Genomic DNA, 27,152 nt, shown 5'->3' with positions numbered 1-27,152 from the left:
TAATGTTTCGATATGATGCTTCGAACGAGGATCAGAATGGGTCGGGGAAGCTGTACCCGACCATTCACTAGTTTACTCAGTGACTGAAAACACAAAGTTGAAAAACTGCCTGTATAAGGTATAGAGGAGGAATATGATTGGTGTCAAAATGTTTTCAGAAGATCTTGATATCTTGGGACTAATTTTACCATCCTGCCCACCATGGGTAGGTGAGGGGGCAGCCCATTGGAAAGGTCCATTGACCAGGGACTGTATTTTCTGGTTTTGGGGGGAGCATGCCTGGAAAATCTTAACCTAAATTCTTTCATAGGTTTACATAAAGAAACCAGTGTTAGGGCCATTGTATATAGAGCAACAGGTTTTGGGGTCGCTGTATATAGTAACTGGTGCCGGAGTCATTGTACAAATAGGAACCAGTGTTGGGGTCATTGTACATATAGAAAGCGATATTGAGTTATATTGATGTACATGTAGAAACTGATCCAATGTTAACAATAATATCATTAGACAGTGTACAGGCTGACAGGGGGTGCAATGTTAACTTAATCCAGTTGGGAAATGGTACAACACTTGTTTTACACCCCACGTGATTTTATTCTCCATTGGAATCGATGGAGACTTGTACAGATCAGGCTGTGCAATCAACTCTGGCGGGTTAGTTAAAAGTCCTCCTCAGGACCCGAAGGCATCCACGAATTGGAGATGCCATTTATGCTCGAACTATTGTGAGGCTCTTATCAGTCTTCCACACTGTTCAGTGAGTTCACACTTTCTACTGAACTCCCCATAGTCTGTGGGCATCAGGATTCCAACAGCATCATACTCATAGAATCACAGAATCCTACAGAAAGAAGCCATTTGGCCCATCGAGTCTGCACCAACCACAATCCCACACAGGCCCTATCCCCATAACCCCATGCATTTACCCTAGCTGGTCCCCCTAACACTAAGGAGCAATTTTGCATGGTCAATCCACCTAACCCAGAGGAAACCCACACAGACACAGGGAAAATGTGTAGACTCTGCACAGACAGTGACCCAAACCAGGAATCAAACCTGGGTCCCTGATGCTGTGAGGCAGCAGTTCTGACCCCTGTGCCACCTATATTCAAATAGGACCTGCCTATGTTACGTTAAATACAGATATTACAGGAGTTTACTTATCAATCTTTTGCGTTATAACCTTTTCAATATATTTTCGATGATACGTCATCTTAATTTCTAGCTAAGAAAGTATCATAGTCGTGAATACTATATTTAATTTTGTGGTCAGTAAACGTGTCAGAGCAAATTTATTTGTAATAACTTTTTGATTAGTGAAGGGTAAGGTTCAAAATCTAGCAGATAGTAATAATTAAGGTGTGGTTTGGGTGAAAATTCAGAGGGGTGGGAGAGAGCAAATAACACAAAGGAGTAAATTAAGAATTCAGAGCATGGTTTAATGGTGTCTTTTGAGAGAAGTGGTCCTCCCTTTGTGTGTTGACATGCATTCTCCCCAGAGACAGCACATGGTGGGGTATGCTCAGTGATGGCTGTGAGTGGATGGGGTCCCTTTCATTGTAGCATACAAACTCTCTTATAATGTAATCAATCCATCCTCCAGTGATGAGGCTCATTGTCATTTTATTCAGACCATTTCAGAGGACAGGCAGTGGATGAAGAAATGTACTTTTAAACTATAATTGGGCAGGGACCTGAGCAGAATTTTAATTCTGAAAAGCTGTTTTATAAGTGGAATCCTCGGTGACGTATGTGTGACCAGGCGCTGGCAGGGATCTTCATAGACCAGTGAGTTGAGCAGAATCGGATCTGACAAGACCTCTGCATCTCTGGAAAGCACAGTGTTGACAAAGGCACCACAGAGCTGCTCAGTCACTGCCCCCTGTGTGAGTTTAAGGTGAAGAAGAAAAAGAGCAGAAAACAAAGAGACGCCAGGGAGCAGAAAGCGTTGTCCCTGAATTGTCTTTGTGCTTAGAATGAAGCCAATCTTGGAAACTACAACCCCCGGGGAAAGCAACGATTCAAGCCAAGAGAGCAAAGGTACTGTGCCACAGGGGCTCAGCTCCGAGCAATATTTGGGTCTGTTACCACTTACGTAGGAAGAGGTTTTAAACATCTGGATAGCAATGGCTTATTAAATTCTGCCTATGTGTTGCAGCTGCCTTAGAATGTTAACGCTGCCATTTCACAATGGCTTCCTTTTTTTAATAGAGATGAGACAATTGTTTTAATGTTATTTCTTATTGACCTAGTTAGAAGTGTCCACCGATGTCCTTATCGTGTCAGATTGCTGTCAGATGTCCGATGGGCATTTCAGGAATGTGGGGTGCTGTAGCTGATCGACGAGATCAGAGTCAACATTTCATTAGACTCAATAAATCTAGTCCAGCCTTGCATTTCTCACTGAAAGCTACCATCAGTGATTTACTACCTTACCAGATAGTAATGGGATTCATGTGTCAGAATAAGTCTTTTGTAAATGGAGGTTGTCAGTGCTGTACTCGTCATCATCAGAATACTTATTAGGAGAGACGGGCTGTTTTAATTTAATATACACTAAAGCATAATTCAGCCCTGGTGAGCTTGAAGCCAGTTATCCTGTTGGATTAAGCAGCAGCTGTTAATGCACTGTATAATTGCCTGAAATACTGCAAATGACTCTCCACCAGTTAGCGGCTGTTACATCTTACTTACTGCTATAAATACTCCTCGGTGCCTCGGTTTACCTTCATTAAACTTGAGATTTCCATATTCAATTAATTATGGTCAATATAGATGAATAGGCTTCTCCTCCAGAGAATTATGCAGCGTGTTATTAAGATTACCCCATAGGGTTGTGGTTGTACACAAATAGAAAGCAAAGTCGACTTTCTTCTGCATATTCCTGTGGATTTGGACACTTATCATAATGATCAGGGTGTTCACTTGAACTAGGGGAATAAGGCCCATTGACGTTTCAATGACAGGTTAAATGCTAACGTCACCTCTAAGGGAAAATGGAAGGGACAGAGATTGCAATTGTCTGTGGAAACTTTATCTTATTGCATTCTTGAAACTATATTTCTACTTCATAGTAGCCGATCTATTTTCTGATTAATGGGTGGAATTCATATGTTCAGGCCACCACCAAGGTAGCTTCATCAGCCTCCCTCCATTTTGTGCCTGCCTAGTTGGGTTGTTCCTCATGCTCTCCAACTTAGAAGTTTAGGGTGAGGAGCCCTCTTCTTGAAATCAGGGCCCAGAGTTTGATACCGAAGCAGGTGGCTTGAGTTGAGAAAAATCCTACCTTGGTATAAGATTCAACTTTCGCTGTTGTTGGGAGAAGTGGGGGAGGGGGGGGTGCAGTTTCTATCTGTAGGTGCAGAATGGAATTGGCTCCACTGACCCTGGCAGCTGAGTGTAGGTGTCACAGGATGAGCGAGTACTGAGGCAGGCTGATTGCAAGGCCCGTCTCAGTTTTCTGGGACCTGGTCCTAGTTGTTTGGGGCTGGTAAACCCAGTGGTCCTCATACTGGCTCATCTGAACACCCAACCTGCATGATCCCTTATACTTTCCATGCCATTCATGCTTCTCACCCTGCCATGGCTTCATGTCAAGTCAGTGCCAACTCATCACCCCACCCACACCATGCCTTTTCAGATCCCTTTACAACCTCTATAACTGTTCGCCCACTATCCAGCATAGGCAGAGCTCAACATCCATGCAGAGATTAAAAAAAACTTCTAACAATCTAATACGGATCTCAGTCTTACACAACTGATAGTGAAAAAAAGATCCATTTATAAAACCCAGTGAAAGAATTAAATCTGTTCCTGTGATTAATCTCCTAAAAACAAATAACTTTCAATTCAGATGTCAAACATGGCCAATCCTTTAATAGCCTCTGTAAACTGTTTATCAAACCATGAACTCAGAGCACCCTGCTGAGATAATTTTAGCTTTTTAAACTTAGCCAAACATTCATTGATTTATTGATAGCCCTTGGGGAAATGTCAACAAAGAACTTCATTGAAACTGCATGACAAAATACTACACCTTTTTTCTAACCTGTGAACCAGATGACCCGTGAATCAGAACTGTGCAGCAGAGGGTTTTTTAAATAGTCAGTGATTCCTGCATCTATGTTTCAAAGAGCACGGGATTTAAAGACTTTAGAGCATGACAGTTATACCGACCTTATCTGCTCTTCAAGAACCTTTAAGTCTACACATGACCTCCACACGACAGGTTAAGGCCCTTTAAACACTAAAATGGACTCTGTTTAAACTCTGCACCAATTTGAAATTGCCCTGCTGAGTTCAGGTTTCCCTCCAGTGTCTCCTTCCCCATGCTGGCAACAAAATGGATTCATCAAAAACGGGTCTAGGGAGGAGATTGTGCATTCATGTTACATCAACCATTTTTAAAGGTTGGTGGCACCTTCTAGACGCCATGAAAATTTGACCCCTAGTTTCTGTGGTGTCTTGTTTTTTTTTTCCTTGAGTGGAAAGAATTAAATCTAACCATTCCTGGTGCTGAGTGACTTGCTTCCTGTTGCTGGTTTATTAGGGCTGTCTGGTTCCTAGCAGGGCACGCACAATCATTGGAAAACCTGCACATTTGAACCCAGGAAATCTAGTGAGGAGATGCATGGGATCTTCTAATATTGGGGCCTATATGTGTATGTGTCTTAACTCACAGCAAATCCTGTTTCCCTATCACCACTGTGCTGGATGACCTGCACTGGCTCCCAGTCAAGCAATGTCTTGATCTAAAAGCCTCATCCTTGTTTCTAAATCTCTCCATAGCTTTGCCCCTTTGCTGTCTCTGTGACCTCCTCTAACCCAACAACACTATGGGATATCTGTGCTCGTCTAATTCTGGCTTCTAGTGCTTTCAAAATTAGAATCATTCCACCATTAGTATCTTCAGTTTCTTAAGTTCCAATTGCCCTCACCACATCTGTCTGTCAAATTTGCTTTCTTTGCATTAAGACACTCCTTAAAACCTAACCGTTTGACCAAGCTTTTGGTTATTTGATCTAATTTGACCTGTGCCTCGATGACCTACTTTGTTTTATTATGGGTCTGCAAAGTGCCTTGGGATATTTTAATCTGTTTAGGCCCTAGATAAAGACAAGTTGTTGTTAGACACTATCTGATCGCTTCATGGTTAAAGCTCCAAAGTGCAACTCAAAACAACGTAATGAACACAGGCCTTTACGAAATTGAAATCATGCCTCATGTATCAGATCAGTATGCTTTTAACACATGAAAAGTGATTTGTCCTCATTGCGGCCACTGAGGAAGGCTCAGTTGCCACATGCTGCAGGAAAGGCTAGGAAATGCTTGGTTTCTATCCTCATATTGCCAAGTGATTTCACCCTGAGTGAGTGTACCTGGGCCCATTGCTCCAATAGATGTAGGCTTAACGAGGCAAGGAAAATGAGGCAGGAGGCTACCTCGTGTTACTGCCCCCTGTTCAATTCCAAAGACAAGTTGTATTTAAAGCCATATTTTGAGGGTGTAAACTGCATTTTTACTTGTGGCATTCCATTGCTCTTTCACATTATAATCTTTTCCTTTGACCACAAATTGGGATCTAGATCAGAGACTTCAAATTATGCTCTTGAAACCGTAAGTTTTATTCATCGCAGGATTGCAGTTGTGGCACCCAGTTGCTTATGTAAGTAGGTAATGTTGAAAGTCATACTTGAGATTGCGGATTAGTCAGTCAGCAGAAATAAAATCTGCAGATGGAAGTATGATGGATGGAGGTGTCATGCGAGTTGTGAAATGCTGAGCTTAGTTGTTTTTGCTGGGGATGTAATTTTCCTTAGCGTTCCCTACTCCTTGTCATTTGTGTGTGGACTTCTCAGTGATCAGGAGGCCTTTGTGCTAAATGCACAGGACCTCTTCTGAGGTCAGGATCCCCATTGTGACAACCGCAGGAAAATTATATTTCCTTCCATGCACTATTTATGTGTGCTGATGCAGGTTTGGAAGCTGTTAAAGAATGCATCACTTTGGAGAAGTCTTCTGAGGAGTTGGGAACATTCTGAAACATAAGTGTAAAATTTCCCAACTCACTATTGATACTGTATGATAATGCAGATATGTTTTAATGCCATGATTCATCAAAGCTCTCCCAATTGGTGGTTAAAGTAAAAGATTGTACCCTGTGTCCTGCAAAGGTAAGTTGACCAATACATTAACTCCCATTGTATAAATATTTACATGCAGCACAGAACCTTTTTCTATTGGAGAAAGTGCTATGCTGCATTCAAAAATGTGGGAAAAGGTGTTAGAAAACCCTTTTCATCGTGTTTGCCATTGGGATTTAAATGTATAGACAGCTCTGACTGCGAAAAAAAATCGTCCACTGATTTTGAAAGGTAAAAAGAAAATCCAAGCACACAGTCCTCTCCTTTGACCAACAGGCACACTGCTTTGAAATGCAGAAGACACTATCAGTTCTTTCAGTTTCAGTCTTTGCAGTTGAGAAGCCAGTGTTTTGTTATCTGTAGCCATTATCAATTTGTGCCTGAGTTTCAAAAGCTGTTAATCTGTTGATACAGCTGTTCAGGCTAATGGCTGATAGTTCTTTTAAGGTTTTAAAAGCATATTCCACATTTGATATGGTTTCAGAATACATGGTTTCTTGTTTACACAACACAATGGTAACTGAAATGTTTAAATTTTGAATAGAGAAGCTTTTTTTGTGTTATGCATGTGTTTGAATGAGAGCTGTATTAGTTGCCACAGGTTTTTAAAATTGAATTTAGATTAATTCCCGTTGCTTTGCAAGGTTTCTGAATACTGTTTATAGTGGATATTGGAGAGAGACATGTGAGGGAGCATGTAAGTGGCATGGGGATCTGAGGGGGCATGGAGCAATTAGGTGGGATGGCTTGGGGATCTGAAGGATGTTAGGTGACAGAGGGGATCCAGAAGGGTGTGAGTTGGTGCAGGATGAAGAGGCATGAGGGATATAAGAGGATATGGGGTGGAATTTGAGGGAATGTGATGGGAACAAGGGGAATCAAAACAGCATGGATTGGCATGGGGGATGACGAGGGGTGAGATTTATAGGGACTTTAAATGATGTTGGGGGCTAGGCTGCTGACTCCCAAGAATAGAGAAGGCCCTCCTAACCTCTACACGTGTCCCAACTCCATCGTGGCTGGCAAACTGTGAACGCGAGCGCCATGTGAAAGGACAAGGATCTTGGGCAAAGTGTATTTGGGAAGGTGGAAAAGTCCACAGGCTCTTCCGCACCTTGGTTGGCAGACAAAGTGAACCACTATCCTTTCTCAATGAAAAGGAACTGTTTCAGAAAGCCAGTCCTGTTTCCCAGAATGCTGCACCACAGTGGTAAAACACAATCCTGTTTGATCTCTTTGTGGTCACATGCACAGACAGCATAGGAAAATCAGCATTCTCAGGCACAGATTCAAATGGATTAAATAATCGTGGGCAGACTGAGATCCACTGCTGGCTTAATAATGTCTTTTACTGTTGAAAAAAAACGCATCATATGGAAGCATCCACTCAGCCGCAGAACAATATACCATCTTTTGTAACCCCGTGAGGTTAAGTCAGATGACTTTCTCAATATACGAAATGTAAATCTATTTAAAGGTCTAGATTGCATCAGATTTTCTGTGAAATCCCACAGACAAAGTCTCGTTTGAAAGGAAAAGAAAATATTTCAATGTCTCACATGTTAACTGGAGCTTGCCGGTGACAATGTTGTGTGAGCCTTGCCAATTTAATTATCTCAACCTTGAAGCAGAAAGAAGTTCTGGTGAATCAATATGATTAGAGATGAAGAATGATGGGCGTTTCAGCTGTGTTCAAAATGCTGTGTATTTTCCAGAACTTTCTGCCCTCAGTTTAGATTTGCAGCACTTTTGGAGAGGGTGGGGAGGGTCTCCTTTTCATTTGTCTGATTAATTCCAGCCTTGGCTTAGATTGAAGATGCCACCTCTGATTGCTGAGTTGAGAGATGGCCCTGTGGCTGTGGGGATTTGAATGAGCCCAGTGTGAACATACAGTGCAGCAGTGATCCAGTGAGTGCACCAGATTGGACAAGAGTTGTTGTGGCGGGGGGAAGGCAGGATGGGTGAGAGGACAATAGACGTGATTTTTCGGCCTCGCTCATCCCAAAACCGTAAAATCCCGCCCAAGGTCAACAAACCTTTCTATTGTCTGCCCCACGCCCACTCCGATTCTTATGGTGGGTAGAGCAGTAAAATTCTGGTCAATGTCTTCTCTAGGTTGAGTGGTAGTGGGGAATTCAGAGAGTTTGAAACATTTTGTGATCCACTAATGAAGCTGCTCTCTTCCTCCATCTAAATGGGAAGTACATCGGGCCCCACTCTGTTGGCAGATTTGATTGTGATCGTGATTTTCCCAATTAAACATGTGAACTGTCTGAGAGCTCATGTAGTTTTGGTTGAACCCAACCTGAACTGTAATCATTTGTGCACTTTAGGCTTTTGAGGATTATGTAAGATATCTTAAGGTGACAGAAAGAAAGGGCATTTCTGCAGTATCTTTCACAAAGTCTCTAAGTACTTCACAAAGTACGCCACAGTGTAGAAGGCGGCCATTTGACCCATTGAGCCTGCACTGACGACAATTCCACCCAGACCCTACCTCTCATACTTAACCTGTTAACCCTCCTGATACCAAGTGGGAATTTAGCATGGCTAACCTGTGGGAGGAAACCAGAGCATCTGGAGGAAACCCACGCAGACACAGGGAGAACATACAAACTCCACTCAAATAGTCACCCATGCCGGAATTGAACTCGGGTACAGTGAGGCAACTGTGCTATCTACTGGGCCACCGTGCTGCCCTATCCCAAAGGGTTTGTAACCAATAAAGCATTTTACATCACAACACATTGTTAAATGTTGTCAATGTGGGAAATTGGCAACCAATTGCACCAAAAAGGTCTCAGAATCAGCAATGAAATAAGTGACTGGATCATCTGTTTTGGGTGTGAGCTGAAGAATAATTATTGGCTGTGACATTTGAGAACCCCTGCCGGCACTACTTTGAACAGGACCACGGGGATCTTTTGTATCCAGCTGGGGAAAACAAAAAAGACCTCTCTTTAACATCTAGAAAAAAAACTGTTCTGACAGTGCAGCACTCTCTCAATAGTGTACTGAACTGCCAGTTTAGATTATGTGCTCAAGTCTCTGGAGTGAGTCTTGGCTCTACAGACTCAGTTGTACCAGTTGAATCAAGGGTAATAAAATAACACAGGCAGACAAATCGATGAAGGAAAGGGCTGCATGGTTGACAGGTCCTAGCTGGGCACTCAGGTGCTTTGAGCTGCTTGGGCACAGTCCTCACCAGCCAAGTGACTGCAGGAAAAGATGGGTTGCTGTTGTCACAGAGTATATTAACTTGCTGCTTCAAATAACTCACGTCATTTCATTAGTCATTTCTATTAACAGAGGTGAACTGATCAGATTTGCATTTTTTTGTACTCACTCGTGGGATGTGGATGTCATTGAAAAATACTGTAACATAAATAAATAATTAACTTAATGAAACTCAAATGTGGATGTAATTTGCCTCCATATCAAATTTGCGTGGAATAAAATTAACCATTTCTTGTCCAATACCTAGTAAGAAAATGTAATTTGTCTCAAAATCCTTTATTATTGAACTATGCGCGTGTTGTGCACATTTAATACATATGTAATGTATGATAATTGGCTGCAATGTACCCTGTACTCAAAGATTAAGGGTGGTATTTTCCAGCCCATCTCACTGAAGGTGACCTCCACCGCCCTTGGCAGGTTCCCCGGCGACAGGGTGGGCACGTAACACAAATTGCTATTGACTTTGGCAGGACTGGAAGATGCTGCTGGCGGCCAATAGTAAGCGGTCGCCGCAGCTGGGAAACATGCCGGTGGGGGTGAAGGGGGAAGAGAATGCTAAGGCCAAGAGATAGAAATCCATGAGAAATTTTATAATGCTGTGTTCTTTCCTATTGAAGTGACATCTATATTTAATGCATAAAAGGCATATGTGCTTCCTGACATCTGGTTCCCATTATAAAATCCTGTGTCCATTATTTATAATGGTAACATTGAGGAATGTTCATGTCACACAATTGCCAGCAAAGACCATCTCCAACAAGAGAGAATCTTAACCATCTCCCCTTGACAGTCAGTGGCATTACCATCACTGAATTCCCCCACTATCATCATCCTAGGGGTTACCATTGATCAGAAACTGAACTGGACCAGCCAGGGCAGAATGGTGACAGTGGTTAGCACTGCTGCCTCACAGCTAACAGGGATCTGGGTACAAAATTGCAACCTTGGGTGACTGTGAGGAGTTTGCATGTTCTCCTCATATCTGTATGGGTTTCCTCCACGTGCTCCTGTTTCCTCCCACAAGTTGTTGGAGTCCAAAGTTGTGCAGGTTTGGTGGAGTGGCCATGTTAAACTGCCCCATAGTGTCCTAAGATGTGTAGGTTAGATGGATTAGCCATGGTAAATGTGTGGGGTTACAGGGATAGGACAGGAGACACAGCCTCGGTAAGATACTCTGTCAGAGGGTTGGTGTAGCCAAATGGTCTCTTGTGCACTGTAGGAACTTTATATTTCTATGTAAACACAGTGGCTACAAGAGCAGATCAGAAACTGGGAATTCTGTGGAGAGTAACTCATCTCCTGATCCCCCAAAGCCTGTCCACCTTCAACAAGGCACACGTTGGGAATGTGTGCACACTCGCTGGATGAGTGCAGTTCCAACAACAGTCAAGAAGCTCAACACCGTACAGGACAAAGCAGCCTGTTTGATTAGCATCCCATCCACCACCTTTTAATATCCACTCTCCCCACCACTGACACACAGCAACAGTGTGTACCATCTACAAGGTGCACTGCAGTGACTCACCAAGCTCTCTTGAAAGTGTCTTTCAAGCCTGTGACGTCTACCATCAAGGGCAACAGACACTACCTGCAAGTTCTCCTCCAAGCCAACATCATCCTGACTTGGAAATATATCAATGTTTCCTATCTGTCACTGGGTCAAAATCTCCCGAATAGGTGTTCCTTCAAAACTTGGCTTTCAGTGCAGTGGTTCAAGCAGGTAGTTCACCACCATCTTCTCAAGAGCAATTAGAGAGGGCCACTGAATGCTGGCCTCGGAGCGAGCGGTGTCCACATATTATGAATGAATTTTTTAAAATTGCCAATATAAACTTGTCACAGTGTAAATTACACCACCTTGCATTATTGGAAGCTAGCAAGAATTGGTTGGCAGTGTCAGTTATAAAGTTGCTTATAGGAAGTGTCAATCAAATGTAATATTCAGGATAGAATCAAAAACTTTACAATGGCAGCAGTTTCTGTCTGTGCTCTGTGGTTGAGGTACACGCAGGATAGAATAGGTGTGGGGTGATGCGGCGGCGCGGGCTCGTTGGGCCGAAGGGCCTGTTTGCTAGGTTGTTCTTTGTTATATCTCTGACTGTGACTATGCTTCAGCTGAAGACTACACTAGCTCTCCTCTTCCCATGTGCATCATTAATCAACCATAGTGTAATGTTTATTTATTAGTGACATAAGTAGGCTTACATTAACACTGCAATGAAGTTACTGTGAAAATCCTCAAGTCGCCACACTCTAGCTCCTGTTCGGGTACACTGAGGGAGAATTTATCATGGCCAATGCACCTCACCAGCACGTCTTTTAGAATGGGAGGAAACTGGAGCACCTGGAGCACGCAGACATAGGGAGAACGTGCAAACTCCACACAGACAGTGACCCGAGCTGCGAATCGAACCTGGGTCGCTGGTACTGTGAGACAGCAGTGCTAACCATACTGTGCCACCACGCCGCCCTCTGCTTAACTACGACTGGGTTTCTCCAGCCCAATTACCCCATCCACCACCGCTGCCAACGAGAAGGGAGAATTTTGCGCTCAGCCAAAACTCCATTCTTGGGCAAGGTCAGAGAATTCCAGCCTAGGAATTTGTGTTCTTGAAGCTATTTGAAATTTCTGAAGATTCAATCAAGGCGGGTGCATGATTCGCTGAGGGTGAATAACTGCTAATGATTTCTTTTGCACCTCTTTGAACAGTGTTTGAGCATTCTGTGAATACAGACACCTTATTTGCAGTTTTTTTTTAACTGAACACTTTCAGGTAAAGTTGGTGAAATGTGCACGAGTTTTGCTGTAATATTTTGCGTTCTTTTTAACCCTACAATGCACGAACATTGGCTTCCCTGGGGATGCGTTCCGTGAGGAGGAGACACCAGTAGCAGCATCCCTGTACCTGCCCAGAAAGCAGCGGGCTATAATCACCCCATAATGGTGCTTGTGTTAATACTAACTCTGGCGGTATCTCCACTTTGGAGAACAGTCCGAAAGGGGGTTGTTACAGTCAGCTTCCGCTGTGTGGCTGAGTCTGCATCATGGGCTGTAAGCTAGCCACAGCAGGATAGGTTTATTTTCTTAGTACATATTTCCTATTCCTAGGTTCAGCACAAGTGCAATTTTGGATGCCACGGTTTGCGGAATGATGTAATGTTTTGATAATCTGACGGAAGTAATGGCCTTTAAAAATCATAGTTTACAAGGAAGGAAGTTGGCTGGTTTCTCTTGCAGTAATCAGTAATTTCTACATCATAACTTTTGGATATGAAGCATTAATGTGAAGAAGTTATGTGAAGTGAATTGAAAGAAAATCAAGTATTAATGTGTTAAAATAGCAATAGAAGAGCACAGAATCCCAACAGTGCAGAAGGACACCATTCAGCTCATTGCACCAGTTCTCCAGAAGAGCATCTTACCCAGGCCCACCTCACCCCTATAACACCACTAATGGCTAATTCACCTAACTTGCACGTCTTGGGACACTGTTGGGCAATTTAGCATGGCCAACCCACCTACGCTGTACATCTTTGGGTTGTAGAAGAAACCAGAGCACCCGAAGGAAACCCACGCAGACGTGGGGAGAACGTGCAGACGGTCACCCAAATCGGGAATGAAACCTGGGTCCCTGGCGCTGTGAGGCAGTAGTGCTAACCACTGTACCACCGTCCATATAATAATGACAAAAGTAGTTACAAAATTCAGTTCCAAAAATTAAGTATGGTTTTTTTAAGTATGAACGTTTGCAGTCTTCAGTTGAAGAACATTTAAGTAATCAGGTCATGACTGTGCTCAGTCATCTTAGTGGCTGGATGATGTCAGTTTACTGGTCACTGATAATTAGTATTAATTTCAGTAATGCTAGTGGTTTTTTGAAGTAAGTAGTTGCACAAGTAAACAGGCTAAATATTCAAGTTTCCACATCATTTTCAGCCAATCATTGCGGTTGCTTTATTGCTTCTCAGGAAACATTTGGGATTTATTTAATTTGCATAGAGACAATTTTGACAAGTTCAGCTGAATGAAGAGCACTTGGAAAACATTGTATATGATGGCTGTCACCTTTATCCAGAGTTTTACTGAGGCCTGTGAAAATTCCCACATGGCAGCCTGAGGATTGTTGATCATTTATGCGGATGTTCAAATTGCTAGATTGCTTTTCATTGGCAGCAGTTGTTTGATTTCCTTATGGTGGGATTCTTACTTGGCATATAAATAAACCTTCTAAAATTATAAATCAGCTGTGATTCTGTCTGGGTTATAATCCTTCCCTCCAGCATCCCCCCCTCCCCCTCCAAGATGGGTTTAGTCTTCACAGACAATTATTGTGGCATCTGGAGCTGATTATCCTATCATCTAAATTATTCAACTGGAGAAACATTGCTTGAGTTAAGGTTTGACATTTACAGTAAAGAGAAGCTTAGGAAAGAATTGTCATATCCAAGGACATATGATTGGTCAAAATGGCTGGTGGCTTCGGCCCTGAGAAGCTTAAAGCATATGAGGTGGCATGGTGGCACAGTGGTTAACACTGCTGCCTCACAGCACCTGGGATCCAGGTTCAATTCCTGGCTTGGGTCACTGTCTGTGTGGAGTTTGCATGTTCTCTCTGTGTCTAGGTGGGTTTCCTCAGGGTACTGCGGTTTCTGCCACAGTCTGAAAGACATGCTGGTTAGGTGGATTAGTCATGCTAAATTCTCCCTCAGTGTACTCGAACAGCGCTGGATTGGAGCGACTAGGGAACTTTTCACAGTAATTTCATTGCCGCGTTAATGTAAGCCTACTTGTAACATTAATAAATAAACTTAAACTTAAGGGGGCTCTTTGAAAGAGCCAGCCCATTAGTTCCACTCCTCTGCACATTCCCCAATATTCTGTAACTGTTTCCTTTAAAAACCACAATATTGACTTCACAATCTCCATCATTCAGTTCCAGTGACATTGCACATTGAAGAAGATTGTAACTACTCTCATAAAGTCATGCTAAAATTCGACAATAGCCTGCATTTATATAGCACCTTTAGTGTAGTATATGTGCAAATTATTGCACGAGAAGCCAACTGGGTGTCTCCCCTGTAAACAATGCTTCTTTGAAGATCATTATTTCTGTCAGATTGCTAAAACATTAGGTCATTTTGTAAACTCTAGCACCCACAATTGCACTTGTGCTGAACCTATGAATTTGAAATATTCATTAAGAAAGCAAATAGTGGATGAGGTGGAGGGCTCTTGCAGGCTGCAAAGGGATATTGATAGGATGCAGAACTGGGCTGAAAAGTGGCAGATGGCGTTTAACTCTGATAAGTGTGAGATGATTCATTTTGGTAGGACAAACTTGAATGTAGGTTACAGGATCAACGGCAGTGTTCTGAGGAATGTGGAGAAACAAAGAGATCTTGGGGTTCATATCCACAGATCTCTGAACGTTGCCACCCAAGTGGATAGAGCCGTGAAGGAGGCTTATAGCGTGTTAGGATTTATTAACAGGGGTTTGAGTTTAAGACGTGGGGTTATGCTGCAACTACACCAGACATTGATGAGACCACATTTGGAATATTGTGTTCAGTTCTGGTCACCTCATTATAAGAAGGATGTGGAAGCAGAGGAGATTTACCAGGATGCTGCATGGTTTGGAGGGTAGGACTTATGAGGAAAGGTTGAGGGAGCTGGGGCTTTTCTCTTTGGAGCGGAGGAGGATGAGAGGCGACTTAATAGAGGTTTATAAGATGATGAGAGGGATTGATAGAGTGGATGTGCAGAGACTATTTCCTCAGGTGGATGTAGCTGTTACTAGAGGGCATAACTATAAGGTTCATGGTGGAAGATATAGGAGGGATGTCTGAGGTAGATTCTTCACTCAGAGAGTGGTTGGGGTGTGGAATAGACTGCCTGCTGTGATAGTGGAGTCGGACACTTTAGGAACTTTCAAATGGTTATTGGATAGGCACATGGAGCACACCAGAATTATAGGGAGGGGATAGCTTGATCTTGGGATTTGACGTAGCTCGGCACAACATCGAGGACCGAAGGGCCTGTACTGTGCTGTAATGTTCTATGTTTCTTCTATGTTTCTATGAAAAAAACAAGTATTGGTATGTTAAGTTTGAGATATAAATAAAAGTAGTTGCAAAATTCAGTTCCAAAAATTCAGAAGTGCATTTCCGATTCTGAGCCTCAGCAAAAGTGCAATGTTGGGTGCCACAGTTTGCGGAATGATATAGGGCTGAGATTTTCCAGCCATGCTCGCCCCAAGACTGGAAAATTCTGCTCGAGGTCAGTGGATCTTTGCCTAGTCCTGTCCTGCCCGCTACAATTCCCATGGAGATCGGGATGGGAAAAGTCCACCCCTTATGCTTCAATAATCTGATGGAAATAATGTTCGTCAAAGAATTATAGTTTACAAAGGAGATACAATCAGCTGGTTGGAATTAAGAAAATCAGACATTTGGAATCACTGAAAATCAACCTAGCGCGCTGTAAGAATGATCTTTATTTGACGGCTGAAACAATGGGCAGTAAAGGTGAGGGAAGAGGGAAGTGTGCAAAGTAGGGAGGTCTGGGATCAGAGAATGATTAGAGCACAATGATATAACAGCTTCCTATTTATATTACTGTAATTTGCACCTCCTACCATTCCGGTGACAGTTTGTTCTTTTTTATTCACAGTTGCTTATATCAAATTATCTGCTGACTTCTTTTAACACTAAATTCCCTTGTTGTTTATGATGTCTAATTCAAAATTTTTAACCACACAACTTGTTTTAAATTATGAGGAAGTAGGCTAGTTGGGCAAATTATTTCAGTTTGGCTGCAGTCGAAGCCACTGCACATGTTCTGGAATAAGGCGGAAAATGCTGGAGATGCTCAGCAGGAGTGGCAGCATCTGTGGAGAGAGAAACAGAGTTAGCGTTCCAAGTTGACATCCTTTCACTGGAACCCGCGTTTCTCTTTGCACAGTTGCTGAGCGACCTGCTGAGTGTTTTCAGCGTTTTCTGTTCTTATTTCAGATTTCCAACATCTTCTGAGTACTGGTAGAGATCAGTTGGGAAATAGCTGGGTGGGAGTGTCAGCAGGGGTAGAAAATTTGTATGTAACCTATTCTCTGGAATAAATCTTCCTTACACCATATTGACATTTTCAGACATTAGTAATTGGTAGGTGTTGCATTGAAATGATGAGCTAACAGAGCTGCTTGCAAGGATTTGCCCTGTTATTTCTTCGAAAGGTCAGATGCTCTGTTGGTTCACTTATTTTAAACAGCATTCCTGACGTAGAATATAGTTTAATTGCTGAAAAGATCCTTGGATCTCACTGTGCACTTTGCTTACTGCAGACCATGACACTGAAAAGGTAAAGTCGCCATAGTCCCAGATGACCACAGGCTGCTCTCCTCTTTGAGTGGGAGAGCTGACTGCTTGTGATTTAACCCAAGGTTCACCACACCTCAGGTGAGGGGCAAGGTTGATGTGAATTGATATGGTTTGATTTATTATTGTCACATGCATTAAAAACTACAGTTTCTTGCGTGCTATACAGACAAAGCATACCATTCATAGAGAAAGAAAGGAGAGAGTGCAGATTATAGTGTTACAATCATAGCTGGAGTGTAGAGAAAGATCAGCTTAAGAACACAAGAAATAGGAGCAGGAGTAGGCCATCTAGCCCTTCAAGCCTGCCCCGCCATTCAATAAGATCATGGCTGATCTGTCGTGGCTCAGTTCCACATTCCCGCCCTCTCCCCATAACCCTTAATCCCCTCGCTTATCAAAAACCCATCAACCCGCGTCTTAAAAATATTTAGCGAGGTAGCCTCCACCACCTCAACGGGCAGCGAATTCCAGAGATTCACCACCCTTTGAGTGAAGAAGTTCCTCCTCAACTCCGTTCTAAACCTTTATCTTGAGGCTGTGCCCTCTAGTCCTACTGTCCTTTCTGAGCGGGAAGAGTCTCTCCACCTCTATCCTATCCATCCCATTCATCATCTTATACGTCTCAATGAGATTAAGAGATATATAACTTAGCTGATTGGCTCTATCCCACCTTGATCCCTTTGTTTAAAATTAATTTAATTTTTTTACTATTCTCACATTTTATTTAATTGCCTTTGTTCATTTTTCTTTTCTCCCCCCCCCCCCACTCTTTCCCCCCCACTGTATCCCCCCTTTCCTTATCTTTTCTCCCCCTTTGCTTCCCCTTTTCCCCTTTCTAAATTTTACCTTTCTCCCACCCATTCCCCCCTCCTCCCCACCCACATTTTCCTCTGTCATAGGTGAAGATGTTACCCTCTGATTTTAGCTGCTCTGTCTTTGGCCGTTCACATTCTTTATTCGCTCTATGGGCTGCCATTAGCAGTCTTTTCCCCTGGTTTCTGTGGCTATGGCTCATCTTTCATTTCCTCCCCCTGCAGTATAAAAATCTCCAACTTTCTATGCCTTTTAGCTTTGACAAAGGGTCATCTGGACTTGAAACGTCTTTTCTCTCCTTACGGGTGCTGCCAAGCCAGCTGAGATTTTCCAGTATTTTCTCTTTTGGTTTCAGCTTAATATATGGTAGGTCCATTCAAAAGTCTGATGGCAGCAGGGAAGAAGCTGTTCTTGAGTCATTTGGTGCATGACCTCGGACTTTTGTATCATTTTCCTGACAGAAGAAGGTGGAAGAGAGTATGTCTGGGGTGCGTGGGGTCCTTGGTTACACTGGCTGCTTTTCCAAGGCAGCGGTAACTGTAATCAGAGTCAATGGATTGGAGGCCAGTTTGTGTGATGGACTGAGCCTCGTTCACGACCCTTTGTAGTTTCTTGTGGTCTTGGACAGAGCAGGAGCCATATCAAGCTGTATACAACCAGAAAGGATGCTTTCTATGCTGCATTGTAGAAGTTGGTGAGAGTCGTAGCTGACACGCCAAATTTCCTTAGCCCCCTGAGAAAGTGAGAAGATTGGCCTCGTGAATAACCTCAGCCAGGACAGGAATTGAACCCACGCTACTGGCATTGCCCCACATCATGAACCAGCTTCCACTCAACTGAGCTAAATCGATTCCCAAATGGATCTTGGAAAGTAGCAACAAGTTGATTGTTGGGACTTTTAAAGCCTAACTCTTGGTGAGTTGATACAGCTTATGTGTTTCAGTTAAAAGCCATGGTTGTATGATTGCTATACCTTTATTTCATGTTACTTCAGTAACTTCCTCTAATAATGGTTATCCCCCCATCCTTTATATCTCCCTGGTCTTTGCACTTCCGTTAGCAAGAAGGCAGATTAGTTGCCCATCTCAGGCTGTTGTTGGTTGTCCTCCTTTCTCTGCTGGCAAGCCTTCAGGACATGTTAGATTTCACCCAAACGTATCTCTCTCTCTGCAGAAAGAGACTGGGGTCTGTGCCCAAGGAGATGAAAGCAGGCTGGTGCTACTTTGCTCCCACCCGTGGGAGGAAAGTAGACCCAGCCCCATAATGGTAATGAACTAGATCTTGGTGTGCCGGTCACATTTACAAAGTTTGTGGACAACACAAAAGTTGGAAACATTACAAACTTTTAGGAGGACAGTGTAAAACTTCAAAATTACATAGACAAGTTGGTGCAGTGAGCAGATTGACGGCAGGTAAAGTTCAATGCTGAGAAGTCTGAGATGATACATTTTGGTAGGAAGAACGTGGAGAAACGTTATAAAATAAGGGATACAGTTCTAAAAGGGTATAGGAGCATTGGTGTGTTTGCATAGATCATTGAAGGCAGCAAGACTGGTGGAGAGAGCACCAGTAAAGCATATAGTATGCTGGGCTTTATTAATAGAAGCGTAGAGTACAAGAGCAAGGAGGTCATGCTGAACTTATACAAGACACTAGTTAGACCTCAGCTGGAATTTTGTGTACACTTCTGAGGGCCACGCTACATGAATTGGAGAGAGTGAGTGCATTGGAGAGAGTGCAGAAGTGGTTTACAAGAATGATTCCAGGATTGAGAAACTTCAGTTATGGGGATAGATTGGAGAGGTTGGAACTGTCCTTCTTGGAGAGAAGTCTGAGAGGAGATTTGATAGACATTTTCAAAATCATGAGGGGGCTGGACAGAGTAGATAGGGAGAAACTGTTCCACTTTGTAAAAATATCAAGAACAAGGGGGCACAGGTTTGAAGTGCTTTGCAAAAGAAACAATCTTTTTCACACGAGGGATGAGAGGTGACCTGATAGAAGTGTATAAGATGTTGAGAGGTATTGATCGGGTGGATTCTCAGAGGCTTTTCCCCAGGGCTGAAACGGCTGCCACAAGAGGACACAGGTTTAGGGTGCTGGGGAGTAGGTACAGAGGAGATGTCGGGGTAAGTTTTTCACTCAGAGGGTGGTGGGTGCATGGATTTGGCTGCCGTCGGTGGTGGTGGAGGCGGATTTGATAGGGCCTTTAAGAGACTTTTGGATGAGTACATGGGACTTAGTAAGAAAGAGGGTTGTAGGTAAGCCTAGTAGTTAGGGACATGTTCGGCGCAACTTGTGGGCTAAAGGGCCTGTTTGTGCTGTAGATTTCTATGTTATATGTTCTAAGTGGTTCAGATCTGGAATGCATTGTGTGGAAGTGTGGCGGAGGCAGGTTCTATCAAGAGGATATTAGATGATTACTTGACTAGGAACAATGTGCAAAGATATGGGGAAAAGGCAAGGGAATGGTACTAAGCCATGATGCTCGTTTGGAGAGCCAGTGCTGACGTGATGGGCCAAATGGCCTCCTCCTGTGTCATAACAATTCTCTGCTTCAAATTTGTTCCACAAATGAGCAAAACCTCGCTCTAGTAAGCGTGTGTTGCACTGAACAATGGGCTTCTTCACTAAACAGGTACACTGTTGAGCCCACTGTTTTCCAGCATGGACTTTTCCAATATCCTAAGTCTTCATTTATTAACGTGTTAAGAATAATGTGCAAATGACAGAACTGAAGGCTAGTTTATTCAGGAATTCAATCGATGTAAGCCTAGCAGCTCTTGAATTTTTTCTGTCATCTGAATTCTGTGGTGAGATTGCAGCTTTGAAAGCAGTCAAGCACATCTCCCTGCTGATAACATGGTCTGTAAATGTTCTGGATTGGAGATCATTTATAATCAAGGATCAATGATGCTTGTCACTACTGCAGCTTTATGGAGAAGGAATGTTATCGCTTATTTCTATGAGTGTAGGTAAGCAGTTGTACCTGTTGTTTGGAATTAAAACCTTTTATCCCCCAATCTATAGTAATTATGAACAGAATATTCCCTCCAGGTCTGATCCCACTGTGCTGATGAAACCCACAAATGCCAGTTGTGGGATCCAGAGGGAGATTATGGAGTGATGGTCAATTAAATGGCTGTCTCTGGGGGCCCAATCCAACTAAAGATGGTAGGCGGGCCTCCGAGAGGCGGCCGTCTTGCACTTGGATAATTGGCAGCTCCACTTTCTGAGGTAGACACTCCCAGTGTAGATTAGAAAACAAGAAAGCACCTTAAGGATAAAAAAAATGAAATATGGCCACAGTTGGTGGGCCGTTGTAGTGGGAGTAAGCCCTCCAAAGGACAGTGCGTGGCCGCAACTGTAGCTGTCTGGCAGCTGGGGCTTAGGGCGGGCAGGGTTTCAGTTAAATGAGGAAGGCCACCTCCATTCATTTGCTGGGCTTTAACCTCAAGGGGGATACGCATTACAGACAGTTTCTGATGAGTGTTCTCAGGCATTTTAATTGGTTGCCTGCTGGGCAGGTAGACATCACCCCTCACCCCTGGCACCAACCCTCCATCCCCACACTGAATGCAACATCCCTCAAACTACCACAGAGGCAGAACCGTGGCAACTGTCCTGCAATGTGGTCAGCAACAGAAAATTTGTGGCCTCACCCACCTTCACATCTGCGTGGAAATTCAACCCACTTGCATCTGTCCAGATGATGGAATAGGGTCTGCTACTGACTGTCCATGTGATGTTATATACAGCACTGACTTTCTGCCTTTACTCTGCTTTGATTTATTTAGAGAAATGTGTAAAGCGTATGAAAGCTAGGTAGCTTTGTGTATCAAATCTATAAAAGGGACTGGTGCAGAATATAAAAATATTAATCCTATAAATTGGCAGTTGTAGATAATAACGCTGGAAAGGAGAAAGCATTGAGAACCCATAAAAAGGACAGACGTAATTATCTTTCCCTTTGGCAGAGAGGCTCAAGGATCTAAATTTGTGTTCTTTTGGAGAAAGCAAATCTTGGAATAAATAAGACATGGATGATGTGAATAGAAGCGGAACATTTAATGCAGGCTATGATTTCAGAAGTAGGCTGTGTGTGAGAATGTTTTTCTGGCAGAATTTCCAGGGATGTTTTTTGATTGGTACCCAGGGAAGTTCAGCCGCCGATGCCATGTGGTGGAGGATTGAATTGTTGCATGCTCGCTGTTTCCTGTGCTGACAGCTGGTAAAGTTCCTGCGCCCACCTGAACGATGTGGGCCCTGGTGTAAACATCCAGCAACAAGCGATTTGATTCACTCCCCTCACATCACAGAATTGTTACAGCGCAGAAGGAGGCCATTCGGTCCATTTGGGTAAGGCTGGGGGTTGAAGTTCCCAAGAGTGGCCAAAGTGATTGAGGGAATACAACGAGCCAGGATTGGATGCAGTAGGAATTGATGTTGGTCAGACCATGATTGTTGGAGACTTGCGAGATTACACCTGGGGAAATGTGGAGGAATTTTATCAATTTATTTTAACTTTCAACAGAACCAGCGAATGTGAGGAAACAGGACCTGTGCAAGGAACAGCGTTAGGAATGGGCTTCCCATGCTTGCATACATTCTGAATCAGATGGAATCCCTACAGCATGGAAAGAGGCAGTTTGGCCCAATGAGTCTTCCAGGCCCTATTCTCGTAACCCCTCATACTTACCCTGCTAATCACTTGACACTGAGCAGTTTAACATGGCCAATCAACCTAACCCTTCTTTGGACTGTGGGAGCAAACCGGAGCCCCCAGAGGAAACCCGCACACACACGGGGAGAATGTGCAAACTCCACACAGACAGTGACCTGAGGCCAGAATTGAACCTGGGTCCTTGGCACTCTGAGGCAGCAGTACTAACCACTGTGCCGTTGTGCTGCCCCATAAGAATATATAGTATTCAAACAAAATCCAGTTTGTATACATACCTTAAAATTTGCCCTAAAATTACACGTTATAACTAATAACTGAAATTACTGTATGTTAAAAAGCATAATTGGATGTAGCCATCTGCTTATGCATGGTTACTGAGCCATAACATTAAGCAACCAAGTTATTTCATACTGAGTTTTGCTCACCATTCAGCTTTTAATTTGTTAATGGTGTGTCTCTCTATTTGTTCATGATGTGTCCGCAGTGATTACAATTACTTTGAATGTAGTGGAAATATAAGCCTAGTCAATCTTCTCTTGTACAAAGAAGCAAATATCATCACTAACCCCGCTAATGGCAATTAGTGTCCAGGCTAGTTACTTGTGATCATTTTGTATCGTTAAATTAAAGATCACCCATGATTAAACGCCAACCAACCACTATTTGGTCTTCATGTTATGAAAAAGATAATAGAAGCACCAGAGAAGGTGCGAAAAATATTCACAAGTATGACATCGGAACTGAGAGGATATAGTCGTCAGGAAAGATTGACAGACTGGCATTATTGGGCAGGCTTCTTTGGTCCTGTCCGTAGTGGGACACATTGTGAGCAAGAATGGAAAATTTGGCGTTCCAGCCAAAACTCCATTCGCTGACGGCGCCACTGGAAAATCCTGGCCACCTTTTGAGGATGGAAGGTTTCGGTCATTCTTTCTGGAAAATAAGTAGAGGAATGGCCTGATAGAGGTCTTTAAAGGGGTAAGGTAGACGTAGAGATGGTGGCAGTCATGAGGGAGATCTGAACTAAGGATCATAAATATGAAATAAATAGAGAATTCAGAAGAAACCTCTTTGCCCAAAGCATGGTTAGAATGTGGGACTTGCCAACACAAAGTTCTTGAGGTGAATTCCAAAGAAGAGGGAATGAGATAAGCACATGGTTGTGGGGAAGACAGTGGTGGGAGAAAGGAATAGAAGAACATGTTTGGGTTTGATGAAGGGTGGTGGGAGGAGTTTCAATGGATATAGACTACTTGGGCTGAATGGCCCATTTGTATGTTAGACTCTATGTAGAAATAACTCTTTACATGTACTTGCTTTCCATAAAGAATAAAGGAATGTCTGTCAACGTTGTAAAGTCGTTCACAGATTCTATAAGAGCCACTGCTGAGTTAGGGAATTAATCAGGGAGATAAGAGGCTGTTGGCAGCTTAGTGTATCTTGCTGCCCAAGAAAATTGTGTTAGAGCAGGAGAACAGTACCGGACTTGTTGGCAGCACTGTGTGTAATCAAATATAACAAGTTCTATCTGTCTATCATTTCCTCAGACAGCTTTCAGTGTTTATTTGAAAAAAGAACAAGTCAGATTAGAAGTAACGGTTGCATAAAGCTGACCTTCACAAAGTCCTGAGTAACTCTTCAATTGGCATTTTTGAAAAGACTGATTCTTTACTTCCATGCCACTGATAAATGAGAAGTGGGCCCTTGTTGCATTATTGTGAGGAGTGAGTGAGCAAGGGAACTGTTTCTCAATGGGCTTCATCACTTCACACACTGAAATATCCCAGTCTTCCTACTGACTGGATGAACAGGGTGGGCGATGTGACCTAAAGGGTAGAGCTGAGAGAAGGTTATGGGCACCCACAACCTTGTGATGAAGGGTCAACTAGTCACCAACAAGCACCCTCACAAATCCTGCTGGATATCCCTCCTAAATTCACAGATGTTGCTGCGGTCTCCACTCGCTGGCACGGCCTGGACTGTGATTCAAACCCTCCAGCTTGAGATTTAAAGGCAGGAGTATCATCACCAAACCAAAGTCCATTAATTATTTTCACCTTCACGTGAATAGTTTTAAAAGTAAAATCGGTACAATAAGGACGGGTAATCCATTCTGCCATGGTGTCGTGAACGTGAAAATTACCCTCTTTGCTTCCCCTCCACTTGCTTTCCTCTCTAACTCTCACCATCTCCCACCATCCCTCTTGCTTTCATTGTGCCCTTCTCTATCACATAGACGCATGCAGCACAGAGAAAGGCCCTTCTGCCCATTGCATCTATACTGGTCAAAAAAAACCACCCAAATAGTCTAATCTCATTGCATATTCATATCTCATTATACTCTGCATCACTTAAAACTTCAGGACACCCTATTGGCATCACATCTGTACAGATTGCTATTCTATATTTTGAGGAGATTACGTTCACTGTCTCTTTCCTTTCTTGACCCAACATGTGTTTAATATGCAGTTTGGAATTTGCAAAGTGATCATTGCATTGGGATAAAGATAGCACATTAAAGCGTTTACAGTCAGTCATTTTCTTGTCTAATGCTAATATCTGAAGTACCCCTGCTACCACTTGAGTCTCTGTAATTATGCCATGTTGATCAGATTCAGTGGTGCAGTTTACAGTTAGTGAAAATAGGGCCAGCATTGAATCTTCTGGGAGTGACTACACCACTTCACCAGAGCCTGACAGTGTACAAGTCTGAGTCAGCTGTGACTGCCGAGTTGAAAGGAGTTGTGGTGCACATAGTTTTTTGAATTTGTGTTTTGGATAGTTGGCTTCCCTGTTAAGCCTGACTTCTATTGCTAAATTCCCAACTCTTCCTGGAGGTTTCCTCACATACCTCAGCCTCAAACTGCTGCCTCACAGTGCCAGGGATCTAGGTTCGAATCCTGGCATGGGTCACTGTCTGTGTGGAGTTTGCACATTCTCCCCATCTCTGTGTGAGTTTCCTCCGGGTTAGGTGGATTGGCCATGCTAAATTGCCCCTTACTTTCGGGGGACTTGCTAAGGTAAGTACATGGGGTTATGGAGATAGGGCCTGGGTGGGATTGTGGTCGGTGCAAACTCGATGGGCCAAATGGCCTCCTTCAGCACTACAGAATTCTACGATTCTATGTTCTAACCCCCAGAGAGAACTGCTTCCCACGCCCGTTTGAAAAGGAATAAACTCTGTTACGCAATCTCGGCTGCTGATGAAGCAGGCTTTTTCACCTCTTTCTGATATTATGAATTAAAGCGTTGAAAGCAAATGGATAATAAAAAGCGCAGTCTTTAGGCTACTCTGATTCTTCACTCTGCTTGCCAAAGTCGGAGGAGTGGTAGATAGTGAAGAGAAGTGTCATAGTTTACAGAGAGACTTGGACAAGTTGCAGAGCTGGGCCGAGAGGTGGCAGATGGAGTTTAATGCGGAAAAGTGTGAGGTAATTCTCTTTGGCAGGAATAACAGATGTGTAGAGTATAGGGCTAACAGTAGGACCCTGAATAGTGTTGACGAACAGAGGGATCTAGGTGTATATGTGCATAGATCCCTGAAAGTTGGAAATCAAGTCGATAAGGTTGTTGGGAAGGCATACGGTGTCTTGGCGTTTATTGGTAGGGGGATTGAATTTAGGAGCCGCTACGTCATGTTGCAGCTGTACAAAACTTTGGTGCGGCCGCACTTGGAGTATTGTGTACAGTTCTGGTCCCCACATTATAGGAAGGATGTGGAGGCATTGGAGAGGGTGCAGAGGAGGTTTACCAGGATGTTGCCTGGTATGGAGGGAAGGTCCTATGAGGAGAGACTGAGGGATTTGAGGTTGTTTTCGTTAGAAAGAAGGCGGCTAAGAGGAGACCTTATTGAAACACACAAGATAATTAGAGGTTTAGATAGGGTGGACAGTGATAGCCTTTTTCCTCGGATGGAGAAAGCTAGCACGAGGGGACATAGCTTTAAATTAAGGGGTGGTAGTTATAGGACGGATGTCAGGGGTAGGTTCTTTACCCAGAGGGTGGTGGGGGATTGGAATGCCCTGCCTGCTGCAGTTGTAGATGCGCTGAGTTTGGGGGCGTTTAAGAGGTCCGTGGATAGGTTTATGGATGGAAAGGGATTGGTTTAGGTTAGAGGGTCATTGCTTTTTTCTTAATTGGTCGGCGCAACATCGTGGGCCGAAGGGCCTGTTCTGCGCTGTAATGTTCTATGTTCTAACAGCAGTGTCCTGGGGATGAAGATTCAATTCCTGGAGTCTCCCAGGGCAATCTTGGAGTGGTGGATTACCTTTGAGCTGGTGGTGGGTGGTCCAGTCCTGCAGCCAGTGAGCTGGAGGAGAGCTGTGAGGAGAGATGCGGGCTGGCGTTGTGGGTTTAAAATGGACCAACTGCCAATCTTAGCGGCTCCCAATGGGCTGGAAATGATTGAACGATAGGTGCCATACTGAAATGGCCAAACCACTCGCTCAAAGCTCAACCTGTCCAGCTCTGAATTTAATAAAGCCTTGGATTTGATGAAGAATAACAGGTTCTGCACTCACATACTCCAATCTGCCAAGAAAACCTCCTCCTGGTATCAATTTACCTCTTTCCCAGGTCAGTAGGCCTTAAGGCCTCTCTGAGTTGCCCAATTTAGTGTTGATTTATGCCGATGGGGAAGTAGTTTAGGAGTATATAGCCTCTTTGACCCAGGATCCTTTTAGCCAGTTAACCAAAAGCAGGGATGGCTGCCATTCCCATAATGTACCAGCAATGCATGGGCCCCGTGAGCAGGAAGCGTCTTGGCTTTGTGGTAATGTTATCTCAAGGAGCAGGCAACCTGAATAGCTGGCTGGCGAGGGATCAGGTATCTAAAATGATCAGCTTCAGCTTCGTTCAGTGTCATTTTACTAGTCAGAGAGGGCAAGTATGTCAGTTTG

At 43.5% G+C, this 27,152-nt stretch overlaps 1 protein-coding gene across 3 annotated transcripts in view; it reads left to right on the top strand.

Moving 5' to 3' along the window:
• gpm6bb (glycoprotein M6Bb) overlaps positions 1-27,152 on the top strand; it is a 190,910-nt gene that overhangs the window by 105,605 nt on the left and 58,153 nt on the right. The window contains exon 1 of one of the 3 annotated variants that reach the window (XM_080204016.1): positions 1,811-2,040. The exons of 1 other annotated variant lie outside the window; for it this stretch is intronic. In XM_080204016.1, coding sequence (XP_080060142.1) covers positions 1,977-2,040 — 64 coding nt within the window. In that variant the 5' untranslated portion in view covers positions 1,811-1,976. Of the gene's footprint in view, positions 1-1,810; positions 2,041-27,152 lie in introns of those variants that run through there. One more of the 3 variants, XM_080204018.1, reaches the window with a different exon arrangement.

The sequence above is a fragment of the Carcharhinus amblyrhynchos genome, chromosome 15 (assembly GCF_965287045.1).
Source record: "Carcharhinus amblyrhynchos chromosome 15, sCarAmb.v2.hapA, whole genome shotgun sequence".
Lineage (NCBI taxonomy): Eukaryota > Metazoa > Chordata > Chondrichthyes > Carcharhiniformes > Carcharhinidae > Carcharhinus > Carcharhinus amblyrhynchos.
Note: the sequence above shows the minus strand (reverse complement) of the source record. Positions and strands in the feature narration are given on the sequence as shown.